Here is a 25,484-nt window from a genome sequence, read left to right as displayed (position 1 = left end):
GTTCTGTTTTCAGGGCCGTGAAAGGAAGTCAACTTTCATGTTGGCAAATTGAACACCAATAAAAAATAAATTTATATAAAAAAAAAAAAGGAAGTCAACTTACAGTTCACAGATCCACATGTTAGAGGACACAGCGTATCTGAGTTTGGGTCCTTACAAAGGAATAAGAAATCCATGCCTACCATTGGAAAGCAAACCTCTGCTCTTACAGAGAAGGTGAGGAGCCTCTCTTGTTCAAAACACGAGAGGCTATATTTGAAAATTGATCAAAAATGAGAACTTTCCCCTTTAGGATTCATAGGCTGAAGGTTAGGAAACAGGTGCATTAGATTCACCGCAGTGAACAGATTTTTTTGAGAGATAAAGGAGGTAAAAAAAAAAAAAAGAATGAGAGATAAGAGATGGGAAGGAGGGAGGAAGGAGGAGGGCAGGGGAAGGAGGGAAACAGGTGAGTGACAGGGACAGTGAGGAAGAGGGATGGGAAAAAAGGTGAATGATATCACCTGGTTTCTTAGAAAAAGACAGGTCTATGAGAGGCTTTCCCCAGCAGTGCCCTGGGTGGGCATGGAAAGAAGCACCCTGCACAAGTGAGGTGTAGTTAGCAATGCAGTTCATTTTTATTAGTTATAAATAAAGTACAAAAAATCCACCAAAAGTGAATCTAAGCATTTACACAATTCCTAATGTCTCCGCCTTTTCATTGATGCACTATTGCTTTAATATTCATAATAAATATTCTTCTAGCTTTCTGCTATAAAATAGTCTATGTAGCAAAATGTTGCACAGCACAACAGAACAGAACAGCAGGAGGATTACAAAAAAGGACAATCAACACTGAGGATAATCCTTTCACTTACCAGGGGCAACCAAATTCCCCCAGCGGGCCTGGTGTGGCTGGCTCCAGAGCTGAGAGAGAGCCACCTCCGAGGCCAGGGCGGGGCTGGGGAAAGGGAAGGGTGGGGGAGGAGGGGCGGGGGCACAGGCCAGCCAGGGCCAAGGGCCCCTTCCCACTCTGACCCCGCAGAGCAGCATAAGGCATGTCTGTCCGGGAGCCCTGCCAAGGGGGCAGACAGGCGGCAGTGTCTGCCAGGGCCCTGCAGTGTGTGTGTTGGGGGGTCCAGCACCCCAGGGGGCGACCCCACAAGCCATCTCCAAGGAAAGCAGGAGAACAAGACTCCAGGGCAGAGGCAGAAAGGGAAGCTGAGCGGGCAGCAGGCAGGAAGCCCAGGGAACAGGACCCATAGTCCGACCAGAGCAAAGCTGGGGCTTAGGGACCCTGTGAGGCCCGGCCACTTCCTGCAAGCCCGGGCCAGCAGCATGGAGAGTCTGGGCCTCCGCCTCCTCCCCCATCAGCACCATCCCGGGAGCCTCACGTGGAGGATGGACTTCTCCACCAGGCAAAGGCAGTGATGTCAAGAGGCAAGAGGGAAGGATAAGCAGGAAAGGAAGGGAGGGGGGACGGGAGGGAGAGGCAAACATGCAGAGGGCCCAGGACTGGTCCTCCCTGTCCTGGCCAGGGTCATAGCAGACTCAGAGGCCTCCCCTGGAGGCATGGATCTTCTCTCTCTCTCTCTCTCTCTCTCTCTCTCTCTCTCTCTCTCTCTCGTTTGGCTCAAAGGCATCCGGGATCATGGCACTACCAGCCTCTGAGGCCACTGCTTTCCCAAACCCTTCCCTAGCACTCCTTCCCAGGAATGAGGAGACTGGAGGGCCCTGTCCACCCCCCCACCCCCAGCATCCCCACCTGCCCACAGATGCCCCTAGCAGAGGAGGGAGGGGATACTAGGAGGTCAGACCACCAATCCCAAATCTGTGTCCCAGGGCTCTGCTCAACACCAAAGGTTCCAAGAGAGGACAGGATGGAGTGCCAATCCCAAACACCACACTGTGGGGCTGATATCCTGTCTGCCCCAACCCCACAGCTACCAACACATGGATTTCAACTCGCTCTGCAGAGGCCCACCAAGCCTGTGAGGGCACAGGTCCCGCGTCTGGGCTGTGTCAGCCTAACCTGCCTCCCTGTGTCCCGCAAGATGCTCTCCTTCTCTCCACCCCTCCATCCTTTCTCCTCCCCTGACTTCTGCCCTGAGAGGGGAGACAGTGCACTGTGTGGTGCCCCCCCTTCTGTGTCAATCTTTCTGGATCTGAGAGACCCTAGACATGCTCCCCTTCACCCTCCTCAGCCCTGCTCAGAAGGCTGAGACTCAGGGAGGCCAAGTGACTTGTTCAAGGTCAAAGGGACCTTTGCAATAGGGCTGGGCTGAGAACCTGAGCCTCCTGATCCCCCAGTCCAGGGCTTTTACTAATAAATCAGGCTTTTTGGCTTTCAGATGCTCCTGCTGGTAATGTCTGAGGGGCCTAGTTCTGGAATCAGAGAGATTTGAGCCCAGGTGGAAAGAGTGATCCCCAGTGTTCCCCCCCACCCCACCCCCCGACTTTGCTAGGAGGATGGAGACAGCGTGGGCTGAGGTCGCAGGAAGGGTAAGGGAAGAAAGAAAAACAGTTGAATGATGGGGGGGTTGGGGAGGGGGCCAGGGTAGCAAGTGAAAGGATTAGCCCAGTCTGCTGACAAGTGCAAATTATATTTATATATGTGCTAAATACAGTCACTATATTGGAGTTTTTTTCACTAGGTCACAGCATACAGAATCAAAGGTTTGCATTTCGTATGGAATGTATCCAAAGAGGCCAGCACCACAGTAGGACAGCTTGCAATCACACACCCTGATAGTTTGGACGAAATAAAGTTCGCGGAATTTTATTTAAATTTTTTTTTGTATTCATAGTTGGTTTGTCATCGTACCAATGCATGCAAAGCATTCCACTCCCAGAAACAACGCCAAAATGAGGTAATAGGAGTAATAAAAAAAATTAGTATCCTTTCTAAATAAATAAATTATAATTAAAAATGCAAAACAACTATAAAAATAATTAAATAAGAACCCACGATATCTACAAGTTAGTCATAAATTATGATTGTTAAATATAAGGCATTTAAACTCACAAAACCCTGTAAACTAGCAACGTGCCATGTTTTTTGTTTTTTGTGTTTTTTTTTTTCATTTTTGTTTTTCTATCAGCTGAAATCGCTCTAGCATTTGCTCTACGCGCAGGAGATGAAACACGACAGGGGGACCTGACAGACGTTGCTACAGCCCCACGCGGGGAGTGTTTGTCCCGCCAGCAGGCGGGTGGGGGGGTGGGGGGAGTGTTTGAGGGATTTCTTCAGGAAAAGAAAAAATGAGAGAAAGAAAGATCTGGTGCTTTTTTTTTTTCACCATTGAAAAAACTGTGCTTGTTCATTAGGCGTAAAGAGTTGAGAATACTTGCAGGGAGGCTGGGGACATTTGCAGAAGAGGAGCTTGAGTCCTGCCATGGTTCTTGGCCAGGGCCAGAGGGCCCAGGGGGCGCCGGGTGGGGGGGCGTCCCGGCTAGTGGAGGAGCCCCCCATCCACACCCCTATCCGGGCAGGCCGCCTGTGGCCTGTGGCGTTGGTTTCATGGGTTGGCGTCCTTGGCGACCCGCTGTGGCCAGGGCTGGGCAGGCCCAACTTGAATCCTGGGGTGGCTCTCGCCCCAGAAGGCACTCATGCGTCTCAGTCAAGAAAGGGTCTGAGTCCCTTGAGTTGAGCAGTAGGAGCACTCCCGGGGTTGGGGGGGGGGGTCTCTCCTCCCGGAGGTGGTGGGTACAAGGTGCTGAGGCCTGAGCCTGCCTCTTTTTCTTCTTCTTCCCAGGCTCTCCGATGAGGGAGAGGGGGGCTTCGGGGGAGCAGAAGCACAGACCCCTCTCCCGTGTTCTCACCCAGAGAGCTGTCCAGCTGGGGGCCTGGAGCTGGCGGGAGCCTGAGTCCGCATCCCCTCCTGCACCCACCTGCAGGGTACGAGGGCCCCCAGAGAGGTGGGGAGGGGAGGGGGCTTCAGGATGCACCCCCGAAGTCAGCGATCCCCGCCCCAGTCAGAGCCTCGGGTTAGCCTAGGCCCCCAGAGCCTGCCCAGAGCGAGGCGGGGGGCAGGGGCTGCAGCCCACACTCAGCCTCCTGCCAGTGTCACCCCCAGAGTAGTTTCCCGGCTCTCAGCAGGCGGCCCTACCGCTGGAAAGATGCGTCGATGTCAGGAAGGATCAGAGGATCGGTGCTGGAAGGAGACTTGGCAAGCATCTAGTCCAACCGCCTTGCATCACAGCTGGGGAAACTGAGGCCCAGCAGTGGGGCATGCTTTGTCATTGGACCCGGACCCCAGCTCACGCACCACCTGGCTCGGCGCAGACTCCCTCTCCCCGCGAGCCTTCTGAACCAGCCTCAGAGAGCACGAGAGCCCCAGTCCCAGATGGGAGCGACCTTCCCGAGCCACCCTGGCTGCCTCCAGGGTACAGCAGGCTGGGGACAATTTCCAGCTTCCCGTGGCTGCTAGTCAATAGCTCTCCCCAAAATCCTGACTTGGAAGCACTTTCTATACACGTGGGGTCTCCGGCCTTTAGCCCTGGAGACAGTCCGCAGGCTGGAACCACCGAACTGGACTGGGTAACGCGCATCGCTGTTAACCCTGTGTCAGCTAGTCATCATTTTTGTGCTATTTTATGCATCTTGGCTCCTCGGCTAAAAAGCCTAAGCTCCTCAAGGCAGGGTATTGTCCTCTCTCCCAGCACTAAACAGGCACTCAGGAAAGATTTTCTAGAACACCAGAGTATTGGTGCTGGGAGAGGCCTCAGGCTGCGTCAGATCCTCGAGTAACCCTCCCACCAGAAGCCAGCCACATCCCCCATTCTGTGCCTGCAGGTGTCCAGAAGAGCCATGCCTCCACCTGACAGCTCTGGTTGTGCTAGAAGGTTCTACCTCAATCCAAAATCTACTTCTTGGGCATTTTTACCCATTGATGCTGGATGTACCCTTTGTAGCCGCAATGCAGACTCAGATTTCCTTGACCTTACAGGATTTCCTCATGTATGGGTGGAATATTTTGTCCTCCTTAGTCTTCTCTTACTGATGTGAGGGCATTGAGACTGGGGCGGGGGTGGGAGGGGTGGGCAAAGGGAGGCTTTGAGGGCAGTGCAAATAAGGGAGCAGGGAGGGGCAAAGGAAAGGAGCGGAATTCCAGTGGGCTGGAGTGTTCCACCTGTGGGTGAGGACTACGGGGTTGGGGTTGGAATTTCATGGATTTTTCCCATCTCCATTCTTCTGTCCTCCCATCTCCCTGCTCCCTTTGAGGTTCACAAAAATTGTGGGGGTGGTGCGGAAAGACACATTGTGTGCTGTCACTTGGAACTCCCAGGTCCCTCTTTCCCACCATCCCCATCCCTAAACCCCAAAGGTGGTTCCCAGGAGGGAGCATGAATTTGTTGGGTGGATAGTGTCAATCCTCACAACATCTGGGTGAGGTAGAAGGGGGAATGGGGGTGCACTGTCGTTAGTCTCCCCTCTAAGGAGAAGGAAAATGAGGCACAGAGAGGAAAAAGGGACTTGCCCAAGGTTATCAAAGAGTCAGAGAAAGAGCCAGAGACTAGGGACACAGGGCCTTCCCAAACCCAGCCAACACAGTCTCAGGACACGGGGCCATCTTTGGGGGACTCCATCAGGATTGGAGACATCCCAAAGGGAGCTGAGGGCCCTCCTTCAGGTCCATGGTGTTTGACCTCACCCCCGAGTGCTAGCCAAGAGCACTTTAGCCGAGACCGAGTGTCTACCACCTATGCTATCATATCTTCATCATCTAGTTAATTTTTTGCATAGGGAGGCAGTGACCAAATTGCCTCTTTGTGATGGGGCATACGCACAGGTGAAAGGAAGAGGTGGCATGAGCAGGGACACCCTGGCTCTGAGGAAAATGGGTGAGCAACTCGAGCTGAAGGCTGGCCTCTTCCGAATCCCATGTGAAACCGGGGGACATGGCTGGAACTAGGGAGATGGGTCCCAGAACTGGGGAGCCCTCCTTAGAGACAGACTCTCCCCTGCTCCTACTCAAACTCGGCTTTCCTCACCCTGGCTGAACCCCCTCAGGGGCCCATCTAAGCCTACCCCCCATCTGCTCCTTTCCCGGTCCTCCCCTTCCCCAGATGCTCCCCCTTCCACACTCCACGCGCTGTAAACATGAGAAAAACAAAAGCAAAGGAAAAAACAAAACCAAAAACAAAACAAGAACCACCCCCGCCCCCACCTCCCAACCTGGGTGAAAAAAAAATCATCCTTTTTTCACCAGAAACAGGATTTGGCTTTTTTTTTTTTTTTTTTCACCTTGGATTCCTTTTTCCTTGTTTCTCGTAAAGACGGGAAGATTTGGGCTGTCGTTGGCTGGTTCAGTCAGGCACCAAAACAAGGAACTCAATGAGAAATATTTGGTGCGAATTCGTAATAGCGACATGTCCACCACAAGATGACTAGAGCACCACACACAACATTTTTCTTAAGCTAACATGCTCCGGCTGCCATCCACAGAAATAGCTAGAGACCCCTACATGGTTTCTACGTGGTCGAGAGGTATATATACAATCCTTCAAAGGACAGGATTGAGGGGCCTGTCTATCAGCTAGGGCCTTCCAGGTCACATCCAGATTCTCAGCAGCGTGGGCCCCCCTTCCCACCCCTGCTCCGGGCACGGCCAGCTCCCTCCCGCTCCCTCCCGCACAGCGAGGTGGATGGGGCAGTCACCATTCTGGCTAGTGGGGGGGCCTCCCCCCACCCCTCCTTTCCCTCAGACGCTGATACCGCCAACTCCTCTTTCCACAAAATGTGCTTGCAGGCTTTTCCTCTACATCAAATGGCTCAGAAGGCAAAGTTTGGCTGCAAGGGCTATGGCCGTGGGGGGACCTGGTGAAGGAAGATGGGGCGTCCACTGGCTAATTCCTCCCTCAGCTGTCGGCTCCCAGTTGTGTCTCAATGTCCACTCGGCAGATGGGACATTTCTTGCTCATGGCGAGCCACTGGTCCACACACAGTTGGTGGAAGAGATGCATACAGGGGAGGCGCCTGAAAGAGAAGGGAAGGTCAGGGGACTGGTAGGAAGGGAGGGGTCTGGGGCAGGGCCAGGGGTGAGGCCATACAGGCTATGGCAGGTGGGGGGACCCACCATGGCACCCCTGGGTGGCAGGTCAAAGAGGAGTTTGGGGGCCCTGCCCCAGAGTGTGAGGCTGTGGCTGGGATGGGAAGTCACAACAGGAAGGAGCACCCCACGGCCCTCCTCCTCCATGAAACCCCTTCAGACCAGCCTGAAACAAAGCCATGACTTTGTCTTACACCCACCCAGGCCAAATAGCACTGTGTTCTCTTATGCTTTGTGTCCACTAGTCCAAACCAATAAGCATCGCACATCTAGAACATTCCACCCCCCACCTTCCTAGAACCACCACATAGCACACGATGGCACACTTAGCACATACACACACAAGAGAACAAGCACCGTACCCCTGACATACAGCATGTGAGTGGTCACTAATACTTGCAGGGGCGGCTGGGGATGGTGGAGGGGGAGAGAGAGGGACCAGAGGTTGGTCTCCTACCTCACATCTTCTCCGTCTTCCAGCATAGACAGACAAATTGTGCATTTCTCATCTGTGTCTGACTCCTCCCCCTCTTCTTTCTTGCCCTTGCCATCCTGGGGTCTTCGCTATGAGAAGCAGAGGAGGAGCATTAGTTACCTGGAGCACTCACCTGGTGACCGCTGTCTTTCAACCATAGACTCCCCCTCCCTTATCTGTGAGGCAGTATCCTTCTAAGTTCTTAAGGAATCCCCAGACTTGGGTGGTCACCCCAGATCCTTCTCCCAGCCTCCTCCTCAACTCTTCCTCCTTGCCTCAGGATACAGCTGTGGTATCCTGGCAGACATACGACGTAAAGTTCGGAAAGGAACCAGGTGCTTAATGAATCGAGCCATAGCAAAACTATGGCTTGTGCATAAATGGCTTCCCCTTCTGATTTCTCTCATACTGTCCATTCCTCCTTACATCCTTTCCAGCCTAGATCCCTGCCTCCAGGCTTCTCCCTCCACATTCAGGTCCAGCATGTTTCATCCATCCATCCACTTACCCATTTACTCATCCACCCACCTATCCACTCACTCACCCTCCATCCACCCAATGTCTCACCCATCCACCCATCTACCATTGCATCCATCCATCCATCCATCCATCCATCCATCCATCCATATACATCCACCCAACCACCCATCCATCCACTCACTCACTCAACCATTTACCCACTCCGCCTCCAACCACCCAACCTTCTATCCATCTATCTGTCTACCCTTCCATTCGTCCATCCTTTCTTTCTTCCTTACCTCCTTCCTTTCTCTCTTTTATTCAACTAAGGTCTACTCATTTATTCATTCATTACTAGATGAAGGAAAAATTCCTCAACTCCTATAATTTGTATCATTCTGTAATTTTATATATTGTTAGATCTCTTCCTATCCAGCAAAGTCCTTTAAGATAGGCACTGGCTCCAACATGAGTTTGGACATCATGCAGCCTCTGTTTATACTTGTTGACTTTAGTTGAACTGTTTTAAATCCTATGCTAATTATTTGAAAATAGTTAACTGCTATTTAGAAAGTTCCAAGTTCTTAGACGGTGTGGACCATGGCTCACCCTTCCTTGGGTACTGTTCCACACTTGGCCAAGCAGAAGGTACATCATCTGTGCTTAAAAAATATTCTAGGGAGGAAGGAATCTAATCAGTGAATGAGATCAGCCCATCTTTCTTGTTCCCATCTCCATGCTGTGCAGTAAAAAAACCTGATAATATCCATGGGCAGAAAACTAGCCCTTCAGTCCCCACTCCAGAGAGAAGCAGACTTGAGGTCATTTTGCCAAGAGAAAAATCTAAAGAGTCACAAGATTTAAAAACAAGTGAACAAACAAAAAAACATCCACAGAATGACTATGACCTTGGAGCCAGGCCTAGATGCTAGGTTCAGTCCCTGGCACTGAGCTCTGGGGTTCCTTAGTCTGATGTGATCTCTAGAGAACTGTAGCCTCACTGGAACATAGAAGAAAATTGATACTCTGGTCTCAGCTTCCGTGAGCCCTATACACTCCAGTTGCAAACCATGTGATCTGATCTCCACCGCAGTAAGTGTTCCCTTGTCTAGAAACCAGAAAATCAGAATTACATCCATAGCCTCATATAATCATCATGGCTTTTGAGTATAAATGGAGTCATGAACGTCTAACAGCCTAGCTGTGTTTCTGGGAGGAGTGGCCTTTCTTCAATTGGTCCTTCAAGAAAAGGGATGTTCTATAAAAGATACTAATAAGAATCACTATTTGCCTATTTTCTATTGTTTTTTTCCCACCATTATTCATTATTTCCCTTTTATAGTTAATGATTTCAACTGAATAGTCTTACCTTGTTTCACTATGACTACTCTGTATTTCTTTTTTTTAAGATTTATTTATTGGAGAGAGAGAGTGAGTGCAGGGGGAGGGGCAGAGGGAGAGAGTCTTAAGCAGACACCATGCTGAGCAGAGAGCCCAACTCAGGGCTCCATCTTAAGACCCTGAGGTCACAACCTGAGCCAAAATCAAGAGTCAGATGCTTAACCAACTGTGCCACCCAGGTGCGTCTCATCTACATTTCTTTAATAATTGTCTCTTTTCTTTTTTTTAATTTATTTTTTCTTTTTTTTAAAGATTTTTATTCATTTATTCATGAGAGACAGAGAGAGGCAGAGATATAGGCAGAGGGAGAAGCAGGCTCCCTGCGGGGAACCTGATGTGAGACTTGATCCTGGGACCCCGGGATTATAACAGGAGCCAAAGGCAGACGTTCAACCACTGAGCCACCCAGGTGCCCCAATTATTGTATCTTTTCAAATATTATACTATTTCCTCTTTTGTATTTTTAATCTTTTAGGTCTTCTGGGTTTTGTCTTCTCATTATCTGTGTAACTTTTAACAGTGACTCTTCTCAGCATTTATTTCATATTTATTTTAACCTCTTCCGCCTGTACCTTTTTGTCCTTCACATTTCTTTTCACGTCATTGTTATTGGTTTTCATTTTGTCTGTTGTTTTCATATCTTTGCCTAATTCTTATTTTTTGTATTTGTCTACGTGACTATATTTCTTTTAGATTTTTTATTCTTTTATCATCACTATTGTAAAATAAGTGAGCCCTATTTCAAGGTGAGAGCGGTTCACCATTCCTGACCACTCACCAGATACGAGGCACTGTGCTAAACTGTATATGCATTGTCCCTCTGAATCCCTGGAGCACCCCTTATGGTTGCTACTAACACATCATTCCTATTTTCCATTAAAAGGGGCAGGGGAGGGTTCAGAAAAGCCAAGTAAATTGTCCAGAGCTACAATGCTATCAGTGGTGGTTATAGACTGAATGTCTGTGCTTCCCACTCCCAAATTCATATGTTAACGCCCTAACCCCCAATGTGATGGTATCAGGAGATGGGGCCTCTGGTAGCTAATTAGATTTGGATGAGGTCAGAGCCCATATGATGAGTGTCCCTGTAAAAAGAGGAAAAGACACCAGAGCTTCCTCTCTCTGTCATGTGAAGACACGGCAAGAATGGAGCCCTCTGTAAATCAGAAAGAGAGCTCTCACCAAGAACTAAATCTGCCAGTGCCTCAATCTTGGCCTTCTCAGCCTTGAGAACTATGAGAAATAAATGTCTGCAGTTTAATCCACCCAGCTAATGGTATTTTGTTATGGCAGCCCAAATAAAGACAGTAGTAAGACTGAAATTAAAAACTGGCCCTGACTCCAACACCTAGTGATCACAACCATTGTGCCCCATTGCCTCATGAAGCAGTGAAGATGGGCTCTGGCTTGAGCATTTCTCACTCCAAGTTTCTCAGCACTTGTCAAGCTTTTAATTCTTAAATTAAAAAAAAAAATTGTGTTCATAGCAGAATTTATTTTGCAGAGCAATTTTAGTTTACATTATAATTGAGCAGAAAATACAGCCCATTCTCATATCCCTCCCCCCTCTCAAAACACACACACACACACACACACACACACACACACACAGTTTGACCTGTTATTAACATCTTGTGTTAGTGAGATCCATTTGTTACAATTGATGACCAATAGTGATATACTGTTATTAACTGAAGAACTTTAGTTTACATTAGGGTTCATTCCTTGTGTTGTAGTGTCCTATAGGTTTTGACAAATGTACAAGGTCATGTGTCCACCATTACAGTGGCATTCAACAATTCCACTAAAAATACCCTGTGATCTCCCCATTCACTCATCTATACCTCCCCCAAAGCCCCTGGCAACAAGGGATCTTTTAACTGTCTAGTTTTACCTTTTCCAGAATGCTATATAGTTGGAATCATACAGTATGCAGCCTTCTCAGGTTGACTTCTTTCTCTTAGGTAACATGCATTTAAGGTTCCCTCATGTCTTTCCATGGCTTAATAGCCTATTTAAGAAAATATTGGAATAATATTCCATTGTATGGATGTAACACTGTTTGTTTAGCTACTCACCTATTCAAGGACATCTTGGTCGCTTGCAAATTTTTTATTTATTTGAATCTTAAAATGTTTTAAAAATCAGATTCCTGGGTTCTAAGCCTACTCCACCTTACTGAGCAACAACCCTGGAGAGTTTACCTCTATAGGCCTAGGGTGGAGCCCTGAGCATATGGCTTTAAAAGCTCCCCACGTGATCCTGATGCTCAGTGAGGATTGAAAACCCTTGCCTTAGTTCTCCATTTGTCCACACACAGGATTGGACTTGGAATTCTTTTCTAAGATATATCTTAGTCTTCATGGCAGATGCTCCCTTTGCCCACCTCCTTCAGATAGGAGCATTCGCATACCTGTACACCTACCGAACACTACCCACTCACCAGCCCATGTGTACACTCACACCCAGCCCTCCTCTTTTGTGATGAGAGGCACTCCCATCTCCCCTCCTGGTCACACCCGACAGAGACAAGGGATAAGACTGTGGGAAAGCAGCACAGCTTCAGAGCATCTAAACCACAACCCCTCAACTACACAGGCTGAACTGCTAGCAGACTCACCTTCTTGTATTTGTGGGGGAAGGTGAATCTCTCAATGGTGTTCTGTACAGCTCCCCGAGTCACATTTCCCAATCTGTCCTCAAGCTGCAGCAGCTCCTGCAAAGAGAAAAATGTGGACATGTACACTCTACATGCAAACCACTCATACACACACACATACACACACATGCACACACAGGATGAGGGGGAGGGACACTGAGAGACGGTTAGCAGGAAGCATTCACTTGCCATCAGGAAGAACTTCTCTGGTACTGAAAGACCCCAACATTTTTACTCGCTCTCTCCTTTTCTCTCTCTTACTCTCAACCCTGAAGCTCCCCACAACCTTATCTGCCCTACCCACCAGCAGGAGAAAGGGAGAAGGGACGATGTACAATAACTGTGTCTCCACCAGCTGGAGCTGGACAGAGGGGCAAGGCATACCTCGTAGCTCTCCCGCACTGCAGAGGTGTGTCTGCTGGGGTTCAGTCCCTGGAGAGCAAGGAAGTGAAGCTGAGGGTATGGGTAGTTTCGGATTTCATGGACGACCTGTTGGGGAGAAAATGCCTCAGATAGGATTCCAGGCTGCATGAGCCCAGCATCCAGCTCCTCCCCCATAACCACCAATCTGTACATCCCCCGAGATTCTTCAGGCAGAAGTGCTATCTTTCCTGCTCCTACATCCCCTGTCCTCATCCAGAACCAAGCCTGTGCCAGACTAGCCCCAGAAAAAATAGCAAAATCAATAAAGTAAATATAAATTAGTAAATACATATACTACGTCCTTATATAATTAGTAAGATGACTAAGCTGATTGGGCATTTATTTCAAGGCAGGCACAGTCTGGGCACATCACACGATTAACTAATTGAATGATCTCATCTGATCTCGAATGTGGGTACAATTACTAGCCCCATTTCACTGGTAGGGGAAATGAGATACAAGTAGATCAAGTAAGGACCTGAGTTATGCAACCAAGTGGTAAAACCACGACCTCAAACCCAGGCAGTTGAGTGACCACAGGCCACTTCCTTCCTTTCTGCTCTGTACTGTCTCAGACGGTGCCTCAGACAGTAGAGTGTGGGCCGGATCCTGTCTAGGAGGGGCAAGTGAGAGCACAAAATCTAAGCACCAATGACTCTGTAATCAAGGTAAATAATATTTTAGCATAATAGACCCAATAATTGAGATAGGTAATGTTTTAATACAGTATTTTTTTAAAAAATCAAAATTAATGTGAAAAGTCCATAATGAACAAAATATCCAAATTTTAAATGAAGACTGGTTCTGCCTCTGTACTGGCATGGCCCTGCCCCACTGATCTTGCCTTAGCCCTGGCTTTGAGTCAGAGGGGCCGGATTTCCATCATAGCTCCTCCACCTACTTACTGCATAGCACCTGTTACTTCACCTCTCTATGCCTCAGTTTGCCCATCTGTAAAACAAGGGTAATACCCTGTTTTGTGTAAGGTTGTGGGGAAATTCATGTGAAGTACTTAGGACAGTGCCTGCCATGCATTAAGTGCTCAATAAATGTTAGCTTTTTCTTAAAGAGACGGTGCTTCATAACACCAACCATAGACCTTTAGAGCTGACCAGGTCTTCAGAGATTACTCATCTAAACCTCTCATTGTACAAAAAAAGGAGACTGAGGAACGGGATGGCTAATGGCAGAGACAAGGGCTGGAAGGGGGGAAGTGCACTGTAGGGGCAGCAACACCCACAAACTGTCTGGAGACAAGATTTTGCAATTGGTCCTTTGCTGCTTCAATGGCGTGTCTTCACCTTTGCTCCACGTAGCTTGCAATGCCAGGGAGCCAACCTGCCCCCTTCTGCAATCCAAGCGACCTGCAGTGACAAGGACCAGCCCCCTCCCTGCAGAGAGCAGAACTGGATCAGCAGGTCAGGCCCCAGGGCCACCTCTGGGGGCTCCTTTGTCCCCTGTGGGAAGGACGCCAGCCCTGTGAGAAGGACGAGGTGGGCATCTTCATCCCATTTCATGGATAAGTAAAATCAAAGCCCAGGGAGGTGCTGACCCCAAGAAATTAACTAAGTGAGGTGACAATGAGGGATCACCCTGCTTCTTCTGAGCCTTGAGCCTCTTCCCCACAGACCACAGCCCGCCAGGCCCTCCTTTCCCTCCTCCAGTGCCCCCCTCGGTCCTGCTCATAGCACTGACTTTAGTTCAGTTCGGCAGATGCTTTCAAACCAGAGCAGGAACAGGAGTGTGAGGAGATAGTGGCGGAGGGGGGGAGGGGGGATGATAGCATGACAGCAGGACACAGGGGAACAGAGCCGCTGGCTTTAGCCCACCATTGGCACCCAACAGGCAGGCAGCCAGGGCGTCCGCTTCCTGGCAGGGCCATTGCACTCACCATCTGCGTGGAGGAGGAGTTTCTGGGGAAGTGGTGCATTCGAGGAGTCGCTAGGTAATGCTGATAGTGCTGAGGGATGGGCCGTACCTGGAACTGGGCAGGACTCAAGCCGGCGTCCACACTGAGATCCCTGCGGGGACATGGCCACAGTGAGCCCCAGGGTGCTGTGGTCCAGCCATCTGGTTACAAGAGGGACCTCTGACCTCGGGCCCAGGGACGAGAATCAGAGTCACACGGCCCCAAAGCTGCAAGGGACTCAGCTTCCCCCTTCCCCCTTCTTCCTAGTGAAGAAAGCAGAGACTCAGGGGAGGAAAGGTGCCTGCCAGGTCTGAGGGGTCCGGAACTGCCTACGCCTCATAAAACATCATAAAATTAGTGCACCAAGGCTCCCTCCCAAGACAAAGCCCATTCCTGAGAGAAACGCTGAAAGAATCCAAATAGAGCCAGTCTATTGGGATGCAGAGCAAAGGTGGAGGTGGAGGGGCAGAGGTCATATTTGTGCCACCGTGGGAAAACCCCAGAAGAGGGACCCTGCCCCGCCCCCCCAACAAGTACAGGAAAATTCATTTCATGTACAAATTAACCAGTCATTGCAACTGAAGAGGAAGCAGGGCTCCTTGGGGAATGGCTAATTTCAGGCCTGGGGCAGAAAATGTGCAAAATGATTTGAAGCCTCTTGTCCTAACTGAAAGGGAGGAAGTTATCAAGGTCATGGCAAAAGGATTCGGGAACCATCCTGAAGGAGTTCCCACTGGCCAGAGTTTGGACAAGGGGCATGTCAGGGAGCATAATTACAGCAGATGGAAACTCATAGAACAGGTTCAGATCCGTGAGAGGGAAACAACATTAAAGGAAACCGGTCCCACAAGGGGCAGGAAGGAAACTGAGTGGGGAAAAACAAATTAGGGAGGAAGACAAACCAGGAGAGACTCCTAACTCTGGGAAACAAACAAAGGGCTGAGGAAGGGGAGGTGGGTGGGGGGACGGGGGTACTGGGTGACGGGCACTGAGGAGGGCACGTGATGGGATGAGCACTGGGTGTAATACTATATGTTGGCAAATTGAATTTAAATAAAATATTTTTTTAAAAAGTAATAACTTCCCCTCCCTGAAGAAAAGAAAATCAGTACCTTTGAAGGATGGTGGGAAACTAATACTTCATCCTGAAAACTAGTAAAGAAAGGGATATCCTGCCTTTCCTCTGTTAACTGTACGAGGGTTGCCAAATGATGAAGGGAAATTTCTCCTTAGGAAAACTTTCTAGCTGGGCAGCCCCGGTGGCCCAGCGGTTTGGGGCCGTCTTCGGCCTGGGGCGTGATCCTGGGGACCCGGGATCGAGTCCCACATCGGGCTCCCTGCATGGAGCCTGCTTCTCCCTCTGCCTGTGTCTCTGCCTCTGTGTGTGTGTGTGTGTGTGTGTGTGTGTGTGTCATGAATAAATAAGTAAACTCTTTAAAAAAATGAAGAAAAGAAAACCTTTCTAGCTAACAAACAAGTGAGGAACGGTAGAGTTACTTATCACCTCTCTGCATCCCCAAAAGGATAAAAGCTTCTGGCAAAGATCACCAATTGCCGCTCACATCACAGAAGGAGGGACAAGCGGCTTTCTGCTAGGAGAATGCACCCCCTATGAAGTGTTTCTGCCAAGATATAGTAAGGGTTGGATGTGAATCTGCTCAACCCTTGACCTATGTGCTAGTGCACAGGGAATGGAGAAAAACTGAGGGAAGCTGTGAGGTACACCAGAGGGCAAGCAGCAAAATGCAGAGAGGGGGAAACTCCATAGAAAAAGAGGCTCGAATTTCTTCAACAAATACATCCAGACTAAGATAAAAAAGATATGGGGAGCATTTAAGGAATATCTGGTCCAGATGTGGTGTGTGTGTTTGTGCGTGTGTGTGTGAGTGTGTGATTATAAAACGATGTGCATATACTCCTGTATTTCCTGAATATATTAGCCCGAATCCCTGGAATAAGTCTTCACGAGCCTGTCATTTGGGAAATGAGCTATATCCTCTTGGATCCGACTGGAAGCAAACTTAGAAATCCAGCCATCCAGCCTCTAGGATTCCCCCCAGATCCCGCTGAGGCTGGAAGAGCAGCCCGGGCTAGCTAGTGAGGACCACCCCCTTGCTCCGCACCGCCCCCCCTGGGTTCCAAGCCTTGCCTGGGCTCATTCTGTTGACCCACCTCAGGGAAAGGTGTTTCCTGAGGGCACCCCCCTGTGACAGATGCTCTGACTCTTAGCATTTACCCAGCAGCCTCAGGGGTCCCAACAAATTCAAAGCAGCAAATAGATACTCAGGGAATGCTACGGAAAGCAAAGTCCCAAGGAACGTGTAACAGAGTCACCCTGATTACGAAAACACTAACTGGAGGAACAATGCTACCTTGACCCTCAGATGAGTGGGATCACCTGTCCAGGTGGGCCCTAGGTGGGCTCCGGGATTCCCCCTTTAGCATCTCACTGGAGAATTCCTTCCAAAACCCAGGCCCCCTGAGCAGGGGATGATCCTTGGACCTGAAAGACGCCTGGGCTGGGACTTGCCCTGAGGACACATCAGCCCCTGGAGAAGCAGTGTCTCCCACCTTTCGCTGTTGCTCCAGACTGAGAGAACCTGGCCACGTTTGGAAAGGGTCATAGTACCTTACAGCCCCGAGGCCACCGGGCTAGCCCAGAATGGTGTCCTAGAGATGTCCTGTGGCCATTGTCTCAATGCACAGTGTTTGTCAGTTGTGTCTAAATATCAAGCTAAACTTTCTCTCCCACTCACTATCAATGGCCTTGAAGCAGGCTGTGGTCTGGTTGCTACAAAGACCCTTACATTCTTCCTGGGGAGCTTCAGGACCAGCACCGTCTCACAGGTGCATCTGGAGGCTTGGCAGAGGCAGAGCTGCCTGCAGGAGAAGGCTAGCAGGAGGCCTTTGTCCTCCATCCACCCTTTCACAGGTCCCAGGTGTCCTGGGGGGTGGGGGGTGGGGGTGGGGTGGGGTGGGGCTGTGCCTGGCCAGGGCTAGGACTGGGTGGTGGAGCAGGGCTCAGTCAGACCTGGGCGGCACAGCTGGAAGTATGAAGCCAGGACTGAGAGAAGGAGCGTGATGACGACAGAGACATTGGAGTTCAAGGTCAGGGTCGAGTTATCAGGGATGAGCCAAAAAAGGGGCCATATTTGGGATTGATCCCCCAAAACCTGCTGCTCCCACACACTCCACCCAGGCCAGGATGCCCAGCTAAGAGAAGCTGCCTGCGTAGGGTTCAAACCTCCTAAAGTAAGGGGGACAGGCCAGGCAGAAAAAGCCCAGGGTGGACCCAGGTGTGACCCAGGGTAGGGGCCTCCCCTCGACTCCTGCTGATGCCTCACAGGGCCCCAGTCTTTGTGTTTCTCAGGCAAACAGAGGTGGGGGGGGGGCGCAGAGTAAGAGAAGCGCAGAGTAAGATCTCCAGCAGGACTGGAGATCTGGCGAAGGCAAGCAAGCTGGCAGGGCTCACACCTGCACTGCTCCTGACACCTGTCCAGGACGATGCTCACCACTCACCCATGTCACCTCCCCTGGCCCCACTTGCCATGCTGGCTCCCATGTGTTTATTCAAATCACCCGGTGTGTGCTGAATTGAATTAAATTGGACAGACTTGACTGCTGAGGGACAGAATTCAATCCAAACTGCAATTATATCTTCCTGATTTGAATCTGCTAATTAGAAAAAGCCTGGGCTGAAAAGTTGGCTGCTGCAGTGTAGCCTATCTTTTGAGGAAGTATTCAATTTAACAGAGCGTCCCCCAGAACCAGCAGAGGGCTGGTGGACACGGGACCACTTAGAACAACTATTTCCTGCCTCTGGAAGCACCTTTCACATGCAATCAGCTGAACCTTCCAGCTTTTGCACCATTCCTGGATGTCTCATTTGCGTGACCGAGGACTGAAAAATGACATAGTACACGTCTGGCTTTCTTAAAAAAAAAAAAAAAATAGTCCATCCTTCTCCATAAAAGTGTTTTGTTTGTTTTTACATTCTTTAAAACAACACCATTTTTGACCTCAAAGTTGCCAGAGCAGCACTAGGACTTCCCGGATACCCTTCCCCCAGACTCCCCATGTGTTAATGGTTTACTATTTTGCTGCATTTTCAGCTCCTCCTCCCTCTCTCTCCCCGCATATGTACACACATCTACACACACACACTTCTCTGTGGGTTTTTTTTTTCCTGAAGTATTTAAAAATAAGCCTCAGGCACGATGCCCTCTAAACCTAAATGCCTAGTGAACTGTACATCTTTTTCAAGTGTTGGGGTGTTTGGAGGGCACCCAAGTTTATGTCGGCCAAGTCCTGAGCTAGATCCAAAGTCTAGGGGGATGGAGGACCCAAAATCAAGCAACATGGCATCCCAGCGCCATAAAGACCTCTGTCTCAAGTGCAAGAGATTACAGAAGACCTCTCAGGGACCTGGCTCCTGATACCATGGCAAAGTCCTCAACCTCTTTCCCCAGCTTCTATCCCCACTCCTTACCTCCAACCCTGCTGGCTCTGCCTCCATGAGCCTATGTTTGGTCTTGCTGGCTTGCCCTGGCTCTACTCTGTAAGATCCCTCAAGGTCCACTCCCTCCAAGAAGGCTTCCTTGACTAGCTAGCTCCTGAGACTGTCCTTTCTGCCTGCCTCCCAGAAGCCACTGGTTTCCAGCCCTCATTGACCTTGGGCAATGTTTTGTATCTCTTTCCCCTCCTCCCCTGCAGGACCATGAGCACAGAGCCCCAAGCTGGGCACATGATGCTATCTAGCGGCATCCTGAGCTAACTGCTGAAACCAGGCCCAGTGGGGGCCTTTAAGCTTTGAGGGTGTCTGGGGGCACAAGCAAGGGCTGGCGCTTTAGGGCTAGGCCTTCTGCACCATTCAAAGTGAAGGAAACAGGAACTTCATGGATCAGGCAAGACCCTCCTCCCACCCCCCCTTCCTTGCTTAGGGACCCCAAGGACTCACCAGTCAGTGCCCTCAGCCAAATACCTGGGCTGAGGCGTCTGGAGTTGGTGGCCGAAGTCGAAGCTGGGGTGGAGGCGGTGTGGATGGACAGACACACGCTCCTGACTCCGCCTGCACAGGAAGGAGGTGTCAGGGCTGCCCAGGGCCAGCGCAGCTCCCATGAGCCTGAGCCTACAGCCTACAGAGCGGTGGCCTTTGTCCCTCTTCCCAAATTCCAAGGACATTCCCAGCCAGCAGCGACTGATAACTCAAACATTCCTACTGTCTGGGGACTGCCCCCTACATACACCATGGCCTTTCCCTCCGTGTGTCTACAGCCAGCCACTTGTCCCACCCAAACTCTCTGGCCTTCTCTGCTCCTTCTCCTACTTCCTCCCTCTGAATTTGGGGTGGGCTGTCTCCAATACACATAGATGTGCCTCCTGTAGGCTTTCCCACACCTCTGCACCCCTCAGCTCCTGCCATGCCCCTCTCTCCTCCAACCTTCTCCACACTTCCCAAGTTTCACCGCCCCAGGGAAAGCCACCACCTGCGGGAAGACCTCTCTACACACTCCAGGCACGGTGACCTCTCCTCCCTCCGACCTGCTGCAACATTCATTTTTGCCCCCAGCACCCAAACCCCTGCGGTCATGGATACTTAGAGCCTTAGAGTCCTTGAGACTCCTTCATGGGGTTCATTAGGTCAAATTTATTTTCATAATAACACTAGGATGTTATTTGCTTTTTTCCTCTCATTCTCTCACAAGTGAATGGTGAAGCTTTCTAGAAACTGCATGTGATTCTGCAGTAGAATGAATGCAGGAGCAGACATGAGAACACAGCTGTCTTCTATTAAGCCAAACATTAAAGAGATTACAAATATGTTTTTTAAAAAAAAGCCCCTCCTCTCACTACCTGTCTATATAGCTCCTTTTCAAAAAAGACACTATTGGTGTTAACATATGAGTTTGTTATTGCATTTTTAAACAAATTAATACATATTTTTAAATCTCTTAGTTTTAATTTCCAAGATAGTAGGTGTCAATAGTTGTAACCCACATAAACAGAAGCTTGTGTAATCCTCGGTAATTTTTAAGAGGGTGAAGGGTCCTAAAACAAAAATGTTTGAGAACTACTGATGTAATCTCATTCTCTTGACAGTTGAGGCTCAGAGAGGTGATGTGACTTGCCCAGGGTCCCACAGCTATTTCAGACCTAGTATTGTCTAATTTTACTCTCCATTGGTTTCTTAGCTGGTCCCCCCAACCAGACCATGGGCTTTCCGACGGGAGGGCGGAAGCAGCTGTGTCCTTTGGGGTTGCTTAGGGAACTTAGGTGTTAGAACCAGATGATCATGAAGCTGCAGGGGATATGAGGGATCCCATCTCCCACAGCTTGAGCACTATAAACCGCCAGGTACTCGGCCCCAATCCCTACACCTGGGTAATGTGACAGGACACACACTGGCTACCCAGGAAACCCACGTCGGGTCCAGGTGGCGCTCACTGCCCAAAAGGAACACCTCTAACTGGAGCAAAAGCTGCCTCCCCCCGCCAGGGAACCCCCAGGTGACCCGCCCGAGGCCCCGCCCCGGCCCCGCCCACCTCGGGTGCGAGACGAGCCTGCGGTGCTGCGCTTCCAGGAGCTGCTGCTGCAGGAGGTATTGCTGGTGCAGGGCCTGAGGTAGGAAGGAGGGACCTGTGACGTCCTGGAACTGCAGGGTGGGCAGCGGAGTCAGCGACTGGTGCAGGGTGCCGCTGTGCTGGTGGGCCGGGGCCATGTGGGGGCTGAGGCCCGGCTGCGACTGCACGGGGTGAGCCAGGGGGAAGTCGGGCGCCAGCTGCTGCGGCTGCGGGGGGCCCAGGTGGAAGTGGCGGCAGGAGGTAGCGTGAGGATGCTGAGACCTTTGAAAGGGGGCACCTGGAGAGGCAAGGACAGAGAAGACTCCGTGAGGACCCGCCCTGCGCCCCTCCCCTGCCGGGGGGGGGGGGGGGGGGGGGACGCCCCGCAGCTGGCAACACTGGGGGCCTTCACCAGAGCACAGCGATGTCACTGCTTTGAGATCCACGTGGCCATCCTGAACCAGCGCAGGTGCAGGCTCTGTGCGGCCTGGGGGTGGGGGGGAAGTATTGTTCTGCGCAGCGAGCAGAAAAATGAACATACTTGTTAAAGGCGTTGTAAGGCCCCTGAAGGCAGTTGGGGTTTCCTAAATTAGACTCCTCCCATGCAACTTCATTGCCCTACTGCCCCTTTTAGGAGATGCCACCTGCAGAAAACAGAGTCCAGCCTAGCCAAGGACCCAGCCCATAGGGAGCCCTGATTTCCAGAGACAAAACAAGCAGACATTGTTTCCCATGTAGTTTGTGAACAAGGAGAATCCAAAAAGTCACTTTTATTTAAATAAAAATGAAATATTTTGTCACGATGTTATGATTACTTTAAAAGCATGCACTTCTGGGAATGAGCTGGGTTCAGAATATGTTTCATCTAAGTCTCCTATTGACCTTGATGACAGGAAAGCCTTATAAATTCTCCATGGAGAATGATCCAGCTTTCACCATGGGGGTCCTTTACTAAGACAAGAGAGAGAAAGGACTTGGCACTTCAGAAATGTTTCCAGGGGCTTCCTGCCAGACATGGCAGGTTCAATACATATCTGCTCTTTCCAGACCCTACTGAAATGAGAGCAAAGGCATAACAAGATAAATAGATAAGGACGGAGAGAACAGTAGAAGTGACACGCGCAGGCAACAAATGCCAGCAGATTTTTGGAAGATGGAAAGCAGATGGAGGAATTAGCAGAACTGAGAAACCGGAAACCCAGCACCTACCGAAGGGGTGGTCAACAAGAAGTGGACAGATCTTTCCACCCATGCTGGAAAGGACAGGAATTGGAGGTGCTGGCTACTTTGGAAGGCAGGAGAGAGGGCTACCCATTATAAGTCTGTATGAGGACCTGTTCTGTCTGGGGCTTCTCCCCTTTCCCATGGAGGCACGGACTACCTACCCCGCCCCCCCTTCACCCTGACATTTTGTAGGGAAACTGGGCCAGACAGGCTCCAATAGAGGAGGGCAGGTGTGCAGCAGCATGTTCAAACAGGGGCACCCCTTTCTGCCACTTGGTTCTGAAAGCACTGTCACCTAGCACACTGGAAACTGATCCCAGAAAGTGCTCTATAGATACTTCTGGTTGGGAGTGCTCTAGTAAAAATGGTTGGGTTCCCCCACTGGCCACTCTAATGAAGCCCATAAATTTAAAAGTACACACATACACACACACACACACACACACACACACTTATGCACAATTTCCAGACAGCTTTAGTGACCTACTCATCACTATGAACAGATAAGCCCAAGGGTAACCAGTCTCTGAGGAAGACTCCTGGATGAAAACAGAGAGAATATATCAAATTTTAAAAAGAAGAAAAGAAAAAGAACTCAAAGGAACACAGGTAACACACGGACCAGGAAAAAAATAAACTTCAAAACACTATGATGAATATTCTCTGAGAAATAAAATATTGGATCCATGAAACAAGAAGCTTTTTTAAAAGGAGCTATGAGAAAACAAGAAAGAGAGCTGTTGGAAATTAAAAACAGAAGAATAGAAGATAAAGCTGGGGAAATTTCCCAGGAAGCAGAGCAAGAAAACCAAGAGATGGGAAATAGGAGAAAACCGATATAAATACAGAAAAATGGGTTGGAAGATTCCATACGTGACTAGTGAGAGAGAAAAGATGGAGGAAACAATGGGGAAGAGATTATGAAAAATATTGCAAAAAATATTTCCCAAAACTGACGATCTGAGTTTCTAGAAAAGTAGAAAAGAACTCTCTGAGTGTGCAGCAAAATAGATGGGAGAAGAACCCCACACTGAGGAATCTGTGAAGTGTCCAAACTGTAGGAGCAAAGATGATTCTCACACTTTCCAGAGAGAAAGCAAACAGGGGCCACACAAACAGTCAGGAGGACAAACAGCATGAGATTTTTCAAGAGCATGAACACAGTAGAGCAACTGCCTTCAAGGTACTGAGGGGAAAGAAGATTTCAATCGAGGACCTCATGCCCAGCCGAACTACTGATTGATCTAGTCTGAGAATAGAATAAAGACATTTCAAACATGCAGGGTATCAAAACAAACAACCTTCTCGGCACTCTTTCTCAGACATAAACCCAGAGAGAGGAGCAAAAAATAGGGGATAAGCACTTGAAAGACATGGGCTTTCCCAAGCTGGACAGGGACTCCAGCCACCATTTCAGAGGACAACAGGAGGATGGGTGCTCCAAGAGGGTGTCTTGGAGGCAGGGATGGAAACGATAGGATTACTGAGAGATTTTAGCCACTCAAGCATAGTATTTGAAGGAATTTTGCAATTTGATGGAGAATTTGGTAAGAATTTATACAAATGTCATAAAAAGCAAGGCAGCCAAAGAATAAAATAAAGTAAAATAAAAGGTAGTTATTACCTCCAAGGAAAGAAAAAGTTGTGCAAGGAAGTGTAATTATTATGCACTGTTTGTTTTGGCAGTGAACAATATTTATCTATGAATAATAAAACTAACATTAACAAACTATGTTGGAATGGAAAAGGACGTTTCTCTCTTAAGAAGAATAAAATATATTATGTCAAAATGGAAAAATCAACAAACAGCATTATAAGAGATTATTTAGAAAGTTATTTAGTAATTTATGTATTTCAGGAAGTAGATACCCAAAGACGGGTGGGCATGTGTTGAGCTTTGGGCTGTAGGGGAGGGCAAGGGGCAGACACATTACCACCTGTAGCTTGTGTCTCGGTGCTTTTCAACTTTGTAAATGATGTGCACATCATCGATAGATTTTTAAAAAACAACTACTTATAAATCCAAATGAAAATAAGAATTCCTGACTGCCCTCAAATGAGCTAGGAAAGAATCTTCTAGAAGGGTAATTTCTACCAACATTCTGGATAAGTAGGGCCTCTCCGCCCATTGAATTCTGGCTTTGCTGAATCCCAGAGCCTGGCCGGAGCAAGCAGACACTAGATTCCCCTTCTCCCTCACTCCACCACCTGTTGTCACACCTGACCATCAGAAGAGAAGAAGGCTGGTCAACCCAAAATTCCAGACACATCACACACATACCCACTGAGGGGCCCTTGCTCACATGTCACCGGCTGCCTTCCTCATCTTTAAAGGTCACCTCTTAGCTCTTCTCGAAATGCCTCCCCTGCCCACCACCTCCTCTGAGCTCCTGGAGAACGCCCTATCTGCACCACTCATTTCGCACCTGGCAGGGGATACCTTGAGCTGTGTCTTCACACTTGCCGCCCCCAGCTGGCTGAGCTTCGTGTCTTACTGTTTCTGGATCCCCACGCACCTATCTGGGAGCTGGCATTCAGTGAAGACCTGCTGGCTGACTGTCAGAGGGTCTGAGGGAGGGACAGCCTCTCCAGAGACTGGTAGCCCTGAGACTGGTTGATGGCAGACTGGTTCGAAATTGAGAGGAAACGGGAATGGCAGGAAGGACTGGGTGAGGTCCAGGTTTGAAAGCTGTGGCTTGGTGGGGACAGCGTGGGCCAGGCTGCCCAGCATCCTGCCATCAGGGTGCCCACTCTATGAGGGGAGTCTTCAGATTTCCATGAAGGCCCATTAGGAAGAGGGCCCACTGACACCCCCCCCCCAGCCCAAAGACACTGTGCTCTCCTGCCACCTGGACCCTCTAGGTGGTGCCCTGGGAAGGAAGAGAAAGTGCCCTCTCTGCTCTTCCGGCCTGTTCATTTGTCCATGAACCAAAGTGAGAAAGGGGAACCAAAGTGTCCATTTGTCCCATATTTCGGGCAGTTTCTACCTGCAAAGCCCCTTTGACTTCCATTCTGGGACTTTGGGTCCCTCTCCCTCCATCCCCAGAGGATTCTGAGTCTTAGCATCCCTTCCCAGGAGGGAATTAAAGCTGGGGGACAGCCATTCAGGGACCCGGGGCTCTCCTCCATCCTCTGTCATTTAGGGTCTGTGAAAGGAGCAGAGAATAGCTATTCTAACCGGTCTCTAAGACAGGAGCAGTGAATTCTCAGGGTAGAATATCTGGGCCTGTGACAAGCCAATGATCAGTGACGTCTGAACAGCACTTACATCCCAAAATGCCCCCATCAATAGACAACCCACAATTTTTCCCATTAGAGTTACTCCCTTTGGTTAAAAAAAATT

The 25,484-nt window shown here is 49.6% G+C and overlaps 1 protein-coding gene across 1 annotated transcript in view; it reads right to left on the bottom strand.

The window, feature by feature from the left end:
* Window positions 1-3,033: 3,033 nt before the first annotated feature.
* Window positions 3,034-25,484, bottom strand: part of ARK2C (arkadia (RNF111) C-terminal like ring finger ubiquitin ligase 2C) — a 103,620-nt gene continuing 81,169 nt past the window's right edge. The window contains exons 2-8 of the mRNA XM_072732286.1: window positions 20,900-21,215; window positions 19,315-19,425; window positions 14,340-14,469; window positions 12,410-12,514; window positions 11,987-12,082; window positions 7,489-7,595; window positions 3,034-6,958 (exon numbers count right to left, since the gene is read on the bottom strand). Coding sequence (XP_072588387.1) covers window positions 6,841-6,958; window positions 7,489-7,595; window positions 11,987-12,082; window positions 12,410-12,514; window positions 14,340-14,469; window positions 19,315-19,425; window positions 20,900-21,215 — 983 coding nt within the window. The 3' untranslated portion in view covers window positions 3,034-6,840. The remainder of the gene's footprint in view (window positions 6,959-7,488; window positions 7,596-11,986; window positions 12,083-12,409; window positions 12,515-14,339; window positions 14,470-19,314; window positions 19,426-20,899; window positions 21,216-25,484) is intronic.

Source organism: Vulpes vulpes, chromosome 13 (genome assembly GCF_048418805.1).
Source record: "Vulpes vulpes isolate BD-2025 chromosome 13, VulVul3, whole genome shotgun sequence".
NCBI lineage: Eukaryota > Metazoa > Chordata > Mammalia > Carnivora > Canidae > Vulpes > Vulpes vulpes.
Note: the sequence above shows the minus strand (reverse complement) of the source record. Positions and strands in the feature narration are given on the sequence as shown.